Raw genomic sequence first — 18382 nt, 5'->3', positions numbered from 1 at the left:
GCCAGCCATGTTCCATTACGTCAGGTTTAGAGAATCTGAGATGAACATAACAATCTGCAAAATGTGTTTTGTAGGTATGAAGGTTAGCTAGTAACAATGTACCAACAAATTGAAGCTGTTGACTGCATGCTTAAAAACTCTGGTCAGTCAAGGACATCTGCTTTATCTGTTCTTCAGACTTCATGTTTTCCTCATGAATCACAGCACTGTTTCATGCTTCTGCTTTTCTGAGTGACTCCATCTGTAATGTGCCTGATCCATCTTCACACTGATTGTGACAGGATGGTCGGTGACTACCAGTTGAAAACATCCTGATCTTATCAGAGCCATGCTTCACGTTGAGGTTACAGTGTCCAGTTAGTGTACAGCACTGTGCTACCACCCTTCACTTTAACCCCTTCAGGACCCATGGTCATTGGTGCCAGAATGACCAGGTAAATTTTTGATGTTCTGATATGCACTTCTTTAAATGACGATGTCTTTGGAATAGCTATAAATTTAAAAATTTTCCAATAATTCACTACAAGTGTGAATTTGTAATTTGTGTTTTTTTCCCCAATTACCAGTAAGTGTTTTTTAAGAAGTAGTATCTTTTAACAAACTATGCTATAAATATGTAGAAGAACATTATTCCATCACCCTTTCCCAGGTTTATTTACAGATGCAGAGGGTGCATGTACTTCTGCAGTAATGAAAAGGGAAAGTGACAGGTGGTACACTTGAAATGCTTATATCTTGCACCGAGATACAAAATTCCGGCGTCATATTAAACGGTAGAGTTTCCCCTTTGATGTATGGATTGTGTATGGATGCTTAAGAGAACCGGAGATATCCTTAGTTAATTGTAAAAGTGGAATGTCGGGGGCTACCAAGTCACCCGACTGGAATGTCGGCACTGCCAGACCAGGTCGATTAATGAGGCACGGACACAATACTTGGGGCCGGGTAGATAAGACTGTTTAGGTGGTGCACTGCTGTATACGCCAGGTAGATAATCCATACAAATAAAGACAAAAGATAGCGGCACTCACCCAGGAATCTTCTTTATTCTGCTTTATGCATGTGACAGGGAGGTGCAGCACAAGAAAAACTTCGGCGACGGGCCGTTTCGCGCACTCCTGCGCTTCGTCAGGCGACAGTGCCGCTATCTTTTGTCTTTATATCCATAAGTTACATTCGGCAATAGAAAGATGTACATACAAATCAAATTTGACTCTGTGAAGCATCCATACACATCATATTAAAGGGGATTCTCCTGTTTAATTTGACATCATATTTGTTTTTCTAGATGCCAGGAGATATAGCCACTATTTTCTTCATGAACCAGCATGCATCATGAAATAAGAATTATTATATTCTCATGAAGTTGCACAATGAATAGTTTCCTTAAGTTTTTTTTTTTTTAAACCACAATTTCTCAAATGGATGGAGTATCAAAGCTGCTTGGAAAAGTTTTTGCAAGTTTGCACCTCTTATCCAAACACACAGTTTTGCCCATTAAAGGGAACCTGTCACTGAGGACTTTAAGACAGGTTGCAGAAGCTTATTACTCTTGCAGTGCAAATCTGCCTTTCTGCCTTTTCTAAGCATTTGCATTACAGTTTAATCTTGTGTTATAAATTCCCTTACACACTGACAAAATCCTGGGGTAGTCACAGGGGCTGGACTTTGGTTTGGATGCATTTAAAAAAAACCAACATTTGCCTTGTCTGTGTTACTCCCTCCTCAGATCTTAGCCCCTACCTTTGTGCTCCTGTACATCTCCACCTTCTGCTCCTTCTCAGAGGTCACAGCCTGGTCAGCCTGACATCAGTGGTGGAGGTACAGGCTTTACAGGAGCACAAAGATGGCGGCAGCCTGCAGTTCAGACAAGTCACATGTTGTTTTTTGAAATGCATCCAAACCAAAGCCCGGCCTCTGACTACCCCAGGATTTTGTCAGGATGCAAGAGTAAGTTATAACACACAAATATATTATCATGCAAATGCTTAGAAAAGGCAGAGAGGCATTTTTGCACTGCAGGTGTCATGGGCTTTTACAATCTGTCTTTAGTGAAAATGAGGTCTCTGGTGACAGGTTCCCTTTAACTCATGAATTACTTGTTAATAATAGGAATGGAAAAATGCTGATTAATGAAAAGATGCCCCCCCCCCATTTTTTTTTTCTTTGAAATAAAAAGTATTTTAAATGGAAATGTCTAAAGCAGCAAGCCAAAAGAAGCTAATAGATTAAGTAGCAGCTGCGAAAATCTCTAAATGATGTTTTCAAGCACTTGGCTCCAATATATGGCATGTAGGAGGATCGTAAAAACCGGACCGGATTTTTTTTTTTTTTTCAGCTATAGAAAACTTGTTTTGATCTTGTGTGCTCATGTGTTGGAAGTGCTTGTATGACTTTGGGCAAAGAGCCAGCAATCGGCTATAGCCTGGTCCTGTGTGTGTGTGTGTGTGTGTGTTTGTGGGGGGGGGGGGGGTGTTCTGGGGCATGAGCCATATACTGTTCCTTGGAAGGAGGAACACTAACTGCAATTATTTTCTTTTAAAAATAGTTAATCTATTTACATTTCAAATTTCATACTCCTCTGCTAAAAATACACCTCGAAAATGGTGAGAGGAATTTCATTACCCTCTGGAAAAATGTTAAGGCAACCTCTGATGCCAAGGCTTATTCGTGTATTTTACTTCTGCATGGGGTGTCCATATGTATAACTGAAAACAAAATGAGAAAAATTTTGTTTCCATTTTCACACAAATTGCTCATTAACATATCTATCAATCTGTGATTTCTATAGTGGCTATCCTTTCCTGGATTTTCTATAGATGTAAAAATACTACATCAATATCTTCCTACAGTGCATCATTATATTTGGGGACTATTATTTCATAGCGTATCTTTTGTATGAGAACATTTCATGGATCGGAGGCTTTGGGGTTTAGATACTCCGGCATAGACCCTTTGGAGAGAAGTGACTAGTTAAATGATAAAGGAACAGAGAGGAGACTGTAAGGGCACATTCACATGGCCGCCTGCGGGGACGTACATGCGGCCGCAAATTTGCGGCCGCATGTACGTCCCCATAGACGGCAATAGTGGCGCGGCGCAGATGCGGTGCCACACATGTGTGGCACCGATCCGGCCCGCACACCGCAAAAAGATAGAGCATGCTCTATCTTTTGGCGTGTGTGCGGCCGTGCGCCGCTATTCTCTATGGAGGGAGGAGGGGCTGCCTCCTCCTCCTCTCCAGCACACGGCGGTATGCCCGCACGGCGGGCATACCGCTGTGTGAATGTACCCTAAGAAGAACCTGTCTTGTTAGTCAGACTGCAGCGTGGTATATAATAGGAACAGTTCCTGGGATTGCTGATCCTTTTGCATATTCACTGCCTGCGTTGTCAAAAAGTAGAAATGTTTATATTATAGGCAGAAGTATCATGGGTCATAAAACCCTGAATCAGAATGTGTTTGTGGCTTCTGTATTAGAAACACTAGGTGAATAGGAAATTTGACTTGAAAGCGTAAAATTGTAATTGTAGTGGAGGCCTCGGAGGCTGGCAATCGTAAAACTGCTTCCAATATATATGACTCTTCCCAGTTGATTTTCCCACACACTAGATTTATTGTCTATGCAGCAAATTCAGAAAATGTGTTTCTCATGAAGATTTGCAACAGTTGTCATTGTTGACAAGTGACTCTTTGTTCATTTAAAGGACTACTAAACCTAAAATACAAGCTGTCTACTATAAAAAGGCGACAAGATCTTCACAGATAAATATATATGTAAAAGTAGTTCCCTGCTCTTGACAGAACATGAAGTGTTTGACTCTACTAGAATAAATACAGTCTGCTACGGCCTTGTACCGAAGGAAAGTTTTCTTCCATTATTTCTAATTGGTAATACGTTAAAGTTGCTATCACTTTTAGAGTATAATTCACCTAATGCAGGTAGACCTTCTCCAGGTATCCTGCAGAGGTTATTCCATATGGACCACATGGAAATAGTGATTACTAAATAGGTTTCAAAATGTGCACTACCAAATCATCTTTGTTGAAATTTTATTGAATGACTTTTTTTTTTCCATTTTAGACATTTATGCCATGGCCAGAGGATCATCTAGATCCTAGTCCTGCTTTCACTTGTATCTTCAGAATGGTGCTACTTCAATAATTGTCCCACCTAGAGAGATGACCATTGGCCTCTGCAACCAGTCTGAGAATTAATAGATAGGTGGCTTCACATGAATGCATCTCCTTCAGGTTATGTCTATGGGAGTTGGCTAAACCAACATCCTATACATGGTGATATGGACACTATTTGGCCACTATATGGGCACTATACCTACTTGTCCTGCGTATATATTCCATGAATCTTAATTTGAATAGTCACCTATGTGCTATATAAAGAGTTCTTTTCATGTGTTCCCTTTTGAGTCCTCTTGGATTTATAGTAGATGTCTCACATGTGGAATAATCTAAAGAAGTTAACCAGGATAATAAAACCATGTCTGCAAATCCAGTATCAGCACCCTGCTAATACATACTACTACACTCAACTCAGAAATATAGACACTCAACTATGGAAGTTAATGGAGCACAGGTGTAGTATGTAAACCTGCGCCTAATTTTCTATGGGGCTAAAGGAGGCACAGACTTGGCTTGGAAATTTGGGATACACAAACCGGGTAGCTCTGTTCAGTTTTTCAGAATTCAAGGGAGAGGTTTTTATATTCCTCATGGCCTTGGATAACCACTTGAAACAGTTCTCTACATTCTGAGGACTCTTGTAGTCTGGGAAATGTGGTCCATCATCACATAAACCTGATATATGGCTGGAGATCACAGCATCGTGGACAACTATGACACTGTTAGTTCTTAACCTGTCACCAGCTTTTATCTCACTAAATTAGCAGTGCCCTCAGTTAGGGTATGGAATATCCTTTCTAGAATTCCCTCTATATTTTAAATTCCGTCCATTTACTTATGTAAAAGACCTAATGGGGTGAAAGCTGGTTGAGGTAATGGGCAATTAGAAACCTCTAGTTAGTTTGTATGGGATCTATTAGATACTTCCCAGAGTGATGGTTATCTAGTAAACATTTCAGACCCATTATGATTTCAATTGGACAGAACTTCTCATACTCAGAATAGATTATTTCCCTTTAACTCTTTATTAAGTTAATCATCGTCTTTCATTTAGTCTATTTTCTTTTGTTTAGGTGCTTGTAATTGCTTTAGTTTTGAAAATAAGAATCTACAACGGTTATCTAAATTGCTGCTTCAAAAATCAATATCTGTCTGGGAAAAGTGAATCTAAATCTAATCAGCAAAAAGTGTTTGAAGAATTGTCATACTTGGAAGACCATTATTATTTAATCGGTGGAGGTGCAGGATATGAAAGCCAAGTTTGTTCAGATGACCAGGGAAAACTGGATCTCCAAGGGAAGTTACAGCCCAAGTGAAGAGTAAAAAAAATCCAAAAAGTCTTCACATATCTTCCAAATATTGCAGTTTTTCCATGGCAAATATACTTAACATTATTGTTGCTCTGCTCAATAAAAATAAAGGGAACACTAAAATGCCACATCCTACAACTCAATGAATGAAATTTTCCAGTTGAAATTACTTAATCATCATAGTGGAAAGTGTTGAGAACATTAAAACATAAAAATGATCAATAAAAATCTAAATGAATATGCCATGTAGGTCTGGATTTGGAATGATAGTGAAAATAAAAGTGGAAAATCAAATTTCAAGCTCATCCAACTTCAGTGGAAATTCCTGAAGATAAGGAAATGAGGCTAAGTGTTTATGGCCTTAACTTGCCCGTATGACCTCCCTACAACTCATGGACATACTTTTGATAAGTTGACAGATAAATCTCCTCAGGGATCTCCTCCTAGACCTGGATTAAAACAGTCTGTGGTGCAGCCTGGCCTTAGTTCATAAAAAATGAGACCTGATGTCCCAGATGTACTTAATTGGATTCTGGGCTGGGGTTCACTGCCTTCATCCTGCAGGAACTCCTGACACATTAAAGCCATGAGGCCTAGCATTGTTAAGCATCAGAAAGAACCCAGGCCTCACTGCACCTGCAATGGGTCTGAGGCTCTCATCCCGATATCACTGTGTAGCAAGTGGAGGGATTTGCGGCCTTCCAAAGAAATGCCCACCCACACCATTACTGACCCACTTCCAGTCATAAAATAGTTTATGTATTCTCCAGATTCCAAAGTCAATCACCCTTTACAGTGTTGAAAAGTAAACAGAACACCCATTTGTGGACCTCATACCATCCTAATGGAGTCTTTCTGACAGTGGGCAAATACATGGATATAAATGGCCTGCTGAAGATCACTTATCAGGACTCCCACTGATCTTCCTGTCCCTCCTTGCACAAAGAAAAGGGGTAACAGTCCTGTGGCTGGGCTTTTGTCCTCCTATAGCCCTCATCACGTCTCCTGGTGTACTGGCCCATCTCCCTGTATTTGCTCCTTGCTCTGGACACAGCTGACAGACACAGCTTATCTTCTTGCCACAGCTCAGGTTAAAAAGTATCTTATAATATCTCCAAATTTAAAATGGTCATATAAATCTATATCTATATATTTTGGACTTTAAGACACACCTAACTATAAGATGCACCTCAGATCTAGTCATTCAAAAGTAGGAAAAATATATTTGACTTCAATTTTAAAATTCCCTGTCTTATACAAGGCAAGCACACAGAACTCTTCTACATCCATTCACTCACATGAACACATGCAGAACTGCTACATGCATGCACACACCTAGTCTTCATACCCAGTAGCTGCCACAACTTCTTCACTGGCCTCACCCTCTGCAGGCATGAAAGGGTTGAAGGACTTGCAGTGATGCAGGAAGCATGTGATCAGTCGCATTCTTCTGACATCACTAAAGGTCCTGCAGTAATATTCATACCTGGAGGAGCAAGTAGAGCAGGGGTCAGGAACCTTTTTGGCTGAGAGAGCCATAAGCGCCACATATTTTAAAATATAATTCTGCGAGAGCCGTACAATGGGGCTTATTTACTGAGGGTCCCGCGGCCGCATTTTTGTCGGGGATCACGCCACCCGCTGCAGAACATTATAATACACCCGCCACCCAACATTATAATACACACGCCACCCCCCACAGAACATTATAATACACACGCCACCCCCCGCAGAACATTATAATACACACGCCACCCCCCGCAGAACTTTATAATACACACGCCACCCCCCGCAGAACATTATTATACACACGCCACCCCCCGCAGAACATTATTATACACACAAGACTGCTAGACTGTTGTTACTGCTAAGCCGGACCATGCGCCACATTTATTACTGACGTGCACCACAATTTTGTCTTAGGTCCTAGCTATTTTGTATCTCAGCTGCTGCAGAACCTCACATTAATGTAGAAATGCAGTGGTGGGGGAAGATATAAGGGGATGATGCAGAGAGGTCTGTAAGGGACACTTAGGAGCTTCATAGCTGCTCCTGCACACAGGACACTAAGGGGTTAGTGCACAGTGTGAGGAGACACTGGGGGAGGGAGCACTTATCTGTGGCTGATTCTGGGCTGCTGACTCCTTCTCCTCAGGTGCTGCATGTCTCCCGAGCATATGCAGTTCTCTCCTCTGTCTGAATCTCCCGCGCTGCTACATCCAGCGCTGGGATTGGCTGCAGGCAGACAGTCTCCTCCCCTCCCTCTCTCACACACGGAGGAGACTGCTGCAGGGAAGGAGACGGAGGTGCCGCCCCAGAATTAACCCCGCGGACCCTCCAGGGGCATTACTACAGGAGCCAGGTAAGGGCCCCTGGTCTTGACAGGCAGCGTAGCAGATGCCACGGCTGTAGTAATGCCCCTGGATAGGAGCCCTGGCTGCGAGCCAGATGCGGCCATCAAAAGAGCCATATCTGGCTCGCGAGCCATAGGTTCCCGACCCCTGAAGTAGAGGGAGAGCAGTGAAAAGGCGATTCACCCCATCTACAGGACAGCGGTCACAAGGGTGTACGTGTAAGTGTGTTTTTATACTTCAAAAATATTGTACATTTTGTCAGCCTTAAAAATATTATCAAAATATGCAGTTTTCTGATGAGAGTTAATTCAGGAAAATCTTGCACTCTTTCATGCGCACCTGGAATGGAATCAGGATAGACAATAAAATAAAATGGAAAAGTTCCAGAACTTTGCACTGAATCCATAAAATAAGATTTATTTTAATCATCTTAAAACACGATTTCACCCCTCCTAAGTGCGTTAGGAGAACTCTTGTTTTACAGCATTGTCTGGCCATCACTGTACAGGATTTATTTTGGAAAATCAGACTTTGAGCTATTTTCCCTCTGTTTGCAGCAATTAATCAAATCTTCATTTATTTGCAGTTGGATAGATTTGCCAGCATTAGAATTCCTGGAAGCAGAAAAGATCGTCCTAATTTGCATTATGTGAAGAGCTCCAACACTGGCAGCGACTGGTCCACATCTTCAGAATATGAAGACTTTCCTCAGAAGCAGCTGTCAGATAAAGAAATCTTGGCACTGTTTGAAAAAATGATGGTGAGTGAATTATTTTTATAGACTGTGCTGAGTTTTAATGGTTCAACTTTGTGTAAAATTTATGGTTATTTTAGGGCACTGTATCTGCCTATTTTAGATAGAACAACTGTTTATACCCTTATTTCTGTCTTTGAGACCAATTTTCTGTAATAAGAAAGAAAAAATGAAAAACAAAACTCTTGAGTCCAATTGATGCCCCAATTTGTAGGCAAACGGATAACAAAGACTGTACTGTATATAATGTCATTGTGCTTGTACCTGCCCATTACTATGTCTTTATTATATCAGCTGTTTAGCATGATTGAATCTACTTGCTTCATATGTACTTGGGGCCTGAAGAAGAACTTTCTAATTTTAGAGATTTTATTGTCTTTAGGTTCAAATTTATCATAGTTGTGTATGAACACTACCCATTTACATTCAACATCCTGATGTAACTATGACTAGATCCCAATCTATATAATTAAGCGCCAACCTTAGTTCATTGAACTGTTCTTGTGAAATTCCACATTTTTTAGCCCCCTTCTGCAATATTTTGCTAAAAACAAAATCTATGTAAAGCTTCACATATCATGCTCACTGTTGTCCAAAAACTCATTTGTTGCATAAAGGGAACCTCTCAAGGCAATTGAAGACATTAAACAACCCACAGTTCCTTACAAACTGTGCTTTTTTCAGCAATGATCTTACAAAATAAAGCTTTAAACGTCCCTCGTTCCCTCTACATCAGAGTGTTGCGGCTAGTGAAGTCGGGGTAGTACACCACGGTTCACTGCCCAGGTACCGCACATTTGCCACAATGGAAGAGCAGATGCTTTATCTGACTCACATCTAGGGCAGTATAAAAGTTTTCTACCCTGCCACCCCTAAATTGTGCTTAACGTACATCCCTATTACAGGTTGGTTTGGGACCCTAAAGCACAGGACTATGAAGACCTGTAGTTGATCCCAAATCAGCCTGGCAGGTCCTGTTTAATGGTCACTAGCTTTTCAACAAATTTTGAATAGGTCAACTGTACAAGTAAATAGAAGAAACTTTGTAATATCGTATCTTGTTAGAGCAAACTAATTCCTCGTCTACTTACTCTTGCTGTTGTTATTGTCCCTGACTACAAGTCATGTAAAGACCAGAGGCTGTGTTATTTCTTATGCAATGCAATGTTTGTTGAAAGCTTCAGTATATTCTAAATGACATCTAACACCAAGATGGTAGACTGTCTGTATGCAAATGAGCCAAAGGGGCTCCAGGCTCCATTAACAACTATGGAGTTTGGAGCCCCCAGGTTCATTTGCATAAAGTCCTTCATCCTGGTGGTACTTTGGCCTCTATTTTGTTTCCCGTATGTTCTTTGCAATCCGTTCCTTCCTGCTCAAGATGTCACGTTCTTGAACACAAATCCATAGTCTGAAGTGACGGATAGTTTACCGACTTCAATGGTTTTTATTAGGGGATACATGTATGATCGGTGGGGCTTTTGGCTATTGGAACCTCTGCAATCAGCAGAACGTGGAATTGCGTGTATGTGCGATTTGCTCCACAGCAAAGGGACCCCCAGGCTTTAGCTGTGCTGTTTCCATTCCATCTATCTACTTCCGTCAGCTCACACTGAGGTAGACAGACTCTGCGTCATGGACACAAACTGTGTGTCACGGATATGCTCCTGCATGAGCTATAGTTTTTTTATTTTCTTTTTTTATGTTTTTTTGCTAGCGAAGTGATAACCTGAGCCTTACACATACTATTCATGATTTTTTTTTTTCTTTCTTGCTGTAAATGAAGTTTGGGGTTAGCCACACGCGTGGATCTCTCCATTCCTCTCTATAAAAATTACGAGAATAGTCTCCCTGCATCTAGTACACATTATCCCCCAGCAACCAGCCTGTTCACAACTCAGGGAAGATGACCGCCCCAAAAGATTAGACACATTAACGGATAAAATAGATTGTAAAAATTGGTTTCTATATTTGATTTTAATTGTTAAAAAACCCTGAATGCAGTGTATTAGTTTATTCTGGGCTTCTCCTAGACAATGTGCTGGTACATAGAGCACTTTAATATTCCGCACTAACCTCTATGAAAGACGCTTTCTTGCTTTACTTGGTTATGCTGCATTGAATAAAGTGGGTTTAAGTACTGTTTTATTAAAACATTAAATCTTTATTTTAAGACGATTTGTGTGTACCCACTAACTAGCATAGTGGAACCGAGAACTGTGATAAACTTCATAGAAATAATCTTCTCCCTCCAGGGAAAGATATTTGAAGCCTTGCAAGCATGAATCTACATTACAATGTTCTGCTAGTCCTTGTTCTTAACATCTTGTGGAATGTTCTTTGTGCCGGGCTTCAGACCAAGAATACTGCAGTCTTGTAGCTGTCACTAAGAACCAGCATGATCCCCGAGTGTTAGATTTTCTACATTATTGGCAGCAATATAGTCAAGTCTAGGCATCCGTGTACTTTCTACTTAAAATAATTTGCGCTGTAATATACAATATCATCTAATACAGTGCGTTGCCAATAGTAGTAATGTAAAGCCCTGACGTACATTAGCCATACAGTTTGAAGTGCGTCTGTTCTTTACTCGGCTCTACTTCCACTTCACTCTACTCAATACCTCTACTTGGTCTACTAGTGTACAGTTTGACTGCTCAATACAAGTACATACCACAACTTCCATTCCATATTACTTATACTACATGTCTTGGGATATGTTCACACTACCGTTCAAATCTCAATTCCTTGCCTCCATTAAAAAAAGATCAAGAAAGGAGGTTTAACATATCAGTTAAAAATCCCATTGAACAGTACAGATGACATAAAATTTTCAATGAAGTCAATGGGTTTTTAATTCGTATGTTAAACCTCTATTAAACCTTTTGTTCTTTACTTTTTTTTTAACAGAGGTTTGAAGGGTAGTGTGATCGTAGTCTTATGCAGCTTTTATAATCCTTTTGTGATAGTTACTGTGCCGCTCCTCCCCCTCCCTCTGTCAGAATGCCCCCTCATCTGTCATTGACATCCCTGCCACCAGGGACATCACTTACCATCTCTCTTGATGTCTGGTGCATGATGCCAGTCACAACAGATAGGTGGTTCAGGGGTGTCATTCTCGGCAGAATGGGTTACCCTTTTCATTTATAAAAATTACAAACAACTTGATCTGGCTCACCTGGGAATGCACAATCCTGAAGATGATGTGCTAGCAACACGTAGAAACAAAAGTAGATTAGGAAGTAGGGATCAGCAAAGTCCACCACATTTAAGTTGTAAAACTATTCACTACTTTATTTAATTCTTCTTTTTAAAAACCTAAGACCAAACACAGGACAAAAGGATTCTTAATCACAAAAGACTCTTAATCATAGATCTGTGTTATGCCATGTTATATTTTTCCCAGTGACTAGATGTGATGCACCAACACGAGTAACATTGTAAAGTTTTAAGACCGGGGTCGTCTGGATGTGGCACAAGTCCTATTATTACAGAATGGCAGCATGTAACATGAATAGTTACGCTCTGTGGCCTGTTTTAGTAGCGTGCTTTTCTATACCAATAGCCGATTTCTTAGATTATTATTTTATCTAAAATGTCATCATGAAGATGTCAAATTCAGGACATAGATGCTGAGTCGATGCAAAGAAGCAGTTTGAGTCAATTAAAGTGCCCTGTATAATGCAGTTTAGAAACCCAGCAGGAGCTAAAAACCCCATTATAGCACATATGTTTTATGAACGTGTTTACTTGTAATGGGTTTTTATTAAAGAAGGGAAAGTATTAAAAATGAAATAACTGAAGGTAGACATCCTGTAAGCGCTAATGGCGTTATTTTATCTTACTCCTGCATTTATTTTGTTTATTTGGAGGCTGACTGATGATCTTGTGTATTTTAATACAAAGAGTGACTGTAGCACGACGCCTATTGTATCCTTGTGATTTAGTCAGTAATGATTGCATTCCTTCATTTTAACAGCTGGAGATAGTTGACTAGCCAAAATGTAATATCTCTTAATGTAATTTGAAAGTCGTATAATTAAAATGAATTGGGTTATGTGAGGACTAGGGTGATTTTCTTTGGGGAAAAAAGTGGCTTACATTCTTTATTATAGCTTATTTCCGCTTAAATGGACTGTTACATGTACGTTACACATTGTCTCTTCTTACTTTACAAATCATGTTACCTACTACCCTGTTTCCCTGAAAATAAGACAGTGCCTTATATTAATTTTTGCTCCTAAAGAGGCACTAGGTCTTATTTTCAGGGGATGTCTTATTTTTCCATGAACAAGAATTTACATTTATCGTTGAACAAAAAAAATCAACTTCTCTTACATCCTTATGACTCTCCAAACTCTGAATTTCATGCTGTATTTCTTTTGGCTCCATTTCTATTAGAATCATTGCCCCCAATCTCTCATATTTAGTAAAAATTATTTCCGTAAATGACCCTTCTTATCCTTCATATCCCCATGTCACAACCTTCTGCAACATCTAAAAGATTTCCTAATACTAGTGTATGACGTGGGGGGAGCCGCTGCAATGGCGGCCGCTAGGTCTTATTTTCAGGGGAGGCCTTATATTTCTAAGCCTGAACAAACTTGTACTAGGTCTTACTTTCGGGGGATGTCTTATTTTAGGGGAAACAGGGTAGATATTATAACACACATGGAAAAGGCATAAACTTTCTGGTCCGTTTGTGGACCCATTACTAGTATACATCATTGGATTTCAGCTACTAGCATGGCAAGCGATGTAAGATGCCTGGACCTTCTGCCAGACCTGGGTCCATTGAGGCACGGAGAAATTATTTTACCTGGACACAGCTTGCTTGGGCCCTCAGGATTTGGCTTCTTTTTTGAAACTCAACTTCCACTAAATATTAGTTATTTTTGATCTGACATAGGCATTTGAGAGGTCGTTTTTTGTGATAATAGTTGTATTTTCAATGACGCATTAAAGGGGAATCTGTCATTAGAAAAAAGATACAGTAAACCTTACTCGCAAATCAGAAAATCAGCTGGAATTGAGGTACAGTGCCTCAGTGGCAGATCATTTTGGGTGATATGGGGAGGACCTTAAACCTTTTACCATCCAGTATTACTGTCTTCAGACAGAACTAAATGTCCATTATGGTACTGTTTTTTTTTTTTTTTTTTTTAAAGGGGTTTTCCCACAAAAGAAAATTCTCAAATCTCAATCCCCTAGTGATGTTTACACAATACAGATCATTTAAACTCCTTACGTTACAATTGTATTGCTGTTTTAGCTCCTATCACTCTAGGCAGCTCAGTGCAGAGACATAATGATCCATCTAGTTCTGTGGGGTGACATGCTACAGGTGTATATACACTTTCATCTGGCTTCCGACATTTTGATAACACACTGACGCAGAAGGAGATGAGACAGATGAGAGATGATGAGATGCCTATTACACAGTGGCATGACCAAGGCTGACAGACTTTTACACTGTCAGCACTGCTACATCTGTTCTCACAGATATGTTCCTGCCTCCCCCTTCCCCCAGATCACTTATATCCTTGTAAAGCAAATCAACAAGTACGACGTAAAATACTATCGTAGATCAGCTCACCACAGAGTCCAGACAATCCTCATTTCTTTGGCTCCAAATAACTCCAGCACGGACAACCTTGGCCACAGGTGCACACGAAGCAACAATCGAGAAAGGAGACTTCTATCCAGCTAGATGCGAGGAGTCAGTAGATCGGTAAAATCATCAAAATTTATTTTAATCCATAAAACAGTAAAAAATACAGCACAGCATATTGAAAAAAAAAGGGAGAACGTGAAGGCTACAAGCCTAGGTGTTTCGGTACAAGACCTTATTCATGGCTTCTTATATCCTTGTAGTTTGTAGCTTGTAGCTTCTCTCTGCTCATGATGTGCTGGCAGGAAGTGAGTGTCTGTGAGCTCCGTGCTAAACTGCAGGGGCCGTGGCTACAGACTCAGAGCAGAGAGACAGAAATCTCTGCAGTGCGGAGTCACACAGGAATCCAAGATGGTGGATTCCATGAGCCCAAGTCAGAAGTTATAGGGTTGTGTCTAGGGGCATCTGAAATTATGTACACCAGGACTGATAGACAGGTTGGACTTATTTCTGTGAAATGCTGTATTTTTGTTAAACATTGAATTAGAGAATGTGTTATTTTGTTATCCTTTATTTCACGTAGTTCACTATACAGTAAAAAAAAAAAATTGTAGATTTTTTTTTTGTCATGTTAGGATAATTCTGTAGGATAGTGCCATTAGATGTGTAAAGGTGTATTTGAGGGGCTGTGTGGGTGACATAGGGGACCCCTTCAATCTGCCTTGGTCTAACAACTATGAACTCAGATTTCTCTATTCAGGAAGATCTACGCAGAAAATAAGCCATAACACAGTTCTGTACATGGAAAAATAAAAAAGTTTTATACATTACATTCTTATTACAGCAGAATCAAATTCAACATGTGCCATGTTCACGGCTAAACGTGTAGTGTAGATCCTCAATGTTTGGAGATAGTTCTCAGATAATAAATAAATGCTTTGTGTTAATTAATCCTGCAATAATTATTATTGGACAAGTCATTGTGGGGCAGCTCTTCCCTTCTTTCATGTGACACCCCTGCAAGTTATTTTAACATATACATTAGCATATATATAGAAGCCTTCTCCATAGCCTTGTTTAAATAAACTAAAGCAAAATAATATTATTCATATTGACAAGCATTTTAAGCATACTGTAATTTATAGGGAACAAAATAGGCTTATGGCTGAACGATGACAGTGAGGAATGTAACCTGCTAACTTGTCTGGTCTGGGCACTTGAAGTACTTTATTAAAGAACTGCTTTATTTGCGAACCTTGCTGTTTTATTTCATATACCACTTAATGTGAATTATTTATATACAACCTGGCACCATGCATTGAAAAATAACACCCTGGAAATGACTTCTCTTCATGATGAAATGTAGACCAGAAGAAAATAACCTCTGGTCAATATAAGGTCGTATGTGTTTTTTTTAAATTATAGGGAGAAAGGTACCAGCACTTTACCAGCACCAAAGAAACCCCAGAGCATCACATTACCTCCACCATGCTTGACAGATGGAGTCTTTCCACTTTGGCGTTTGATGGGTACTATTTAATGAAACTGCCAGTTGAGGACCTATGAGATGTCGATTTCTCTTCTTAGACTCTCTAATGAACTTGTCTTGTTGCTTAGTTGTGCAGCAAGGACCCCCATGTCTCTTTCTACTCTTGTTAGAGCCTATTTGTGTTCTCCTCTGAAGGGAGTAGTACACGCCATTGTAGGAAATCTTCAGTTTCTTGGCAATTTGTAAGTTGGAATGGCCTTCATTTCTTAGAACAAGAATAGACTGTCGAGTATCACATGAAAGTTCTTTTTTTTTTTTCTGGCCATTGTGAGAGTTTCATAGAACAAAGCAAATACACTGTACTCCATTTTCATTTTTCCATCTCTGTTTTCCACGCCCATGTTATCTGCCGGCCGGCGCATACTATGACGCCAGCAGTGGCCGTGTCATAGTATGCGCCTGCTGGCAAAGTGAATAGCCGTGTCTCTGCCGGCTGTTACAGAAGACCGAAGAGGTGCCGTGCCGACATCGGGGGGCTGGCTGCCTGTGTACTATAGGGGGCTGGCTGCCTGTGTACTATAGGGGGCTGGCTGCCTGTGTACTACAGGGGGCTGGCTGGCTGCCTGTGTACTACAGGGGGCTGGCTGGCTGCCTGTGTACTACAGGGGGCTGGCTGGCTGCCTGTGTACTACAGGGGGCTGGCTGGCTGCCTGTGTACTACAGGGGGCTGGCTGGCTGCCTGTGTACTACAGGGGGCTGGCTGGCTGCCTGTGTACTACAGGGGGCTGGCTGGCTGCCTGTGTACTACAGGGGGCTGGCTGGCTGCCTGTGTACTACAGGGGGCTGGCTGGCTGCCTGTGTACTACAGGGGGCTGGCTGGCTGCCTGTGTACCACAGGGGGCTGGCTGGCTGCCTGTGTACCACAGGGGGCTGGCTGGCTGCCTGTGTACCACAGGGGGCTGGCTGGCTGCCTGTGTACCACAGGGGGCTGCCTGTGTACTACACAGGGGGCTGCCTGGCTGCCTGTGTACTACACAGGGGGCTGCCTGGCTGCCTGTGTACTACACAGGGGGCTGCCTGGCTGCCTGTGTACTACACAGGGGGCTGCCTGGCTGCCTGTGTACTACACAGGGGGCTGCCTGGCTGCCTGTGTACTACACAGTAGTGCAATGATCTGTGGAAAATCTTTTAGAGCCTGTATCTTTCAAATCAAAACATTTTTCCATATTGATGAACTTATAAGCTTTATGCCAATACAATGCTGACATTGTCTCTGGTGATTATGGAAGGCACACTGAGAACAACTGATGTGTGAATAAGCTCATTGGTTTGAGTGGACATTTTGTAATAAAAAAAATTTCCTCTATGATCAGACAGTGTCCTAGACAGGGATGAAAATTGCACCTCCTCTCACAAAGCCATAACATCAAGCTAAAAAACAACTGTAAAGTATATGTGTGTGTATCTATAGCTGTATACACACAACTACTGTGATGTTGCCATGTCTATATTTTTTTTTATTGCTTTGTAGGTGTTTTATTGTGTAGTTAGATATGTTTTCATAGTTACACTTTACTGATGGCATGATTGGTAGATGAGCAGATTCATGGGCATAATGAAATATGAATAGGCTCTACATTATAACTGTGTTTCTCCTAGATATTTGAATTTAGTATAGGTGACTCTTAGTGCCACAAATCCCAGAGAAATCATATAACAAAAAACCAAAAGAATAGATAGGATGTGCACAAAAAATGACTATGAACCAATTGATTAAAAAGTATAGAAATGTTATTAATTACATTGAGCACTAACGTTTAAAAACATTTAGCACATAAAACATTGTGCTAGAAGCAGTGCATGAAAATAACATGCACTGTGCAATCAACCTCCTTCAGATCATGGTGGACCTACCCTTGGCGTCTGTTCAAATGAAAAGTAGTGTGAAAAATGACTAACTATGCATATGCAAATCTAGGAAAATGTGATGCAACATATGTCCTGAAATCAATAAATGATACCGATTCCAAGGATATATAACACAGCAATATGGAGAATAAAAAAAAGTTTTTATCACCATGTGTATGTATGGAGAAGATGCAGTGCCCCACGCGTTTCGCCTCAAGTGTGGCTTCCTTAGGGGTATCCTAGATATTTTCTTCTTTCTGACAAAATTTAGTTGTTGTAAGGCAGGGCTTGTATAGAAGAGACCAAGTGCATCTTCCCTCTATCATTTCTTGAACACAAATGAGGGGAAATCTACTGATTGTCTCTTTAATGTGAGTGTCACTGCTGTTCTATGTCAATTATGTCAAGTGTTTACCTTTGCAGCATTCAGCGCTGACTGGGCTCTAACTATAGAGGTTGGCCAATTTACCACATGTTTTTTGTAAAGTGTGTGTGCGGGGAGGGGGGGGGCAGGATATTGGGCAACTTACCAATATACATCTATACATAGTTCTGCACCACTTTATTGATAAATAATAATAATAATAATTCTTTATTTATATAGCGCACACAGATTACGTAGCGCTGCACAGACATGTTAAATTGGTCCCTGTCCCCGTGGGGCTCACAATCTAAACAACCTAACAGTATGTTTTGAAGTGTGGGAGGAAACCGGAGTACCCGTAGGAAACCCACGCAAACACGGAGAGAACATACAAACTCTTTGCAGATGTTGACCTGGGTGGGATTCGAACCCAGGACCCCAGTGCTGCAAGG

General features: G+C 40.8%; 1 protein-coding gene across 3 annotated transcripts in view; it reads left to right on the top strand.

Moving 5' to 3' along the window:
- Window positions 1-18382, top strand: part of DIAPH3 (diaphanous related formin 3) — a 403620-nt gene that overhangs the window by 31334 nt on the left and 353904 nt on the right. For all 3 annotated transcript variants that reach the window (XM_072135306.1, XM_072135307.1, XM_072135305.1), the window contains one exon: window positions 8391-8564. In XM_072135306.1, coding sequence (XP_071991407.1) covers window positions 8391-8564 — 174 coding nt within the window. The remainder of the gene's footprint in view (window positions 1-8390; window positions 8565-18382) is intronic.

The sequence above is a fragment of the Engystomops pustulosus genome, chromosome 2, assembly GCF_040894005.1.
Source record: "Engystomops pustulosus chromosome 2, aEngPut4.maternal, whole genome shotgun sequence".
Taxonomy (NCBI): domain Eukaryota; kingdom Metazoa; phylum Chordata; class Amphibia; order Anura; family Leptodactylidae; genus Engystomops; species Engystomops pustulosus.
The sequence above is the reverse complement of the archived record's forward strand: the minus strand, read 5'-3'. Positions and strand labels throughout refer to the sequence as shown.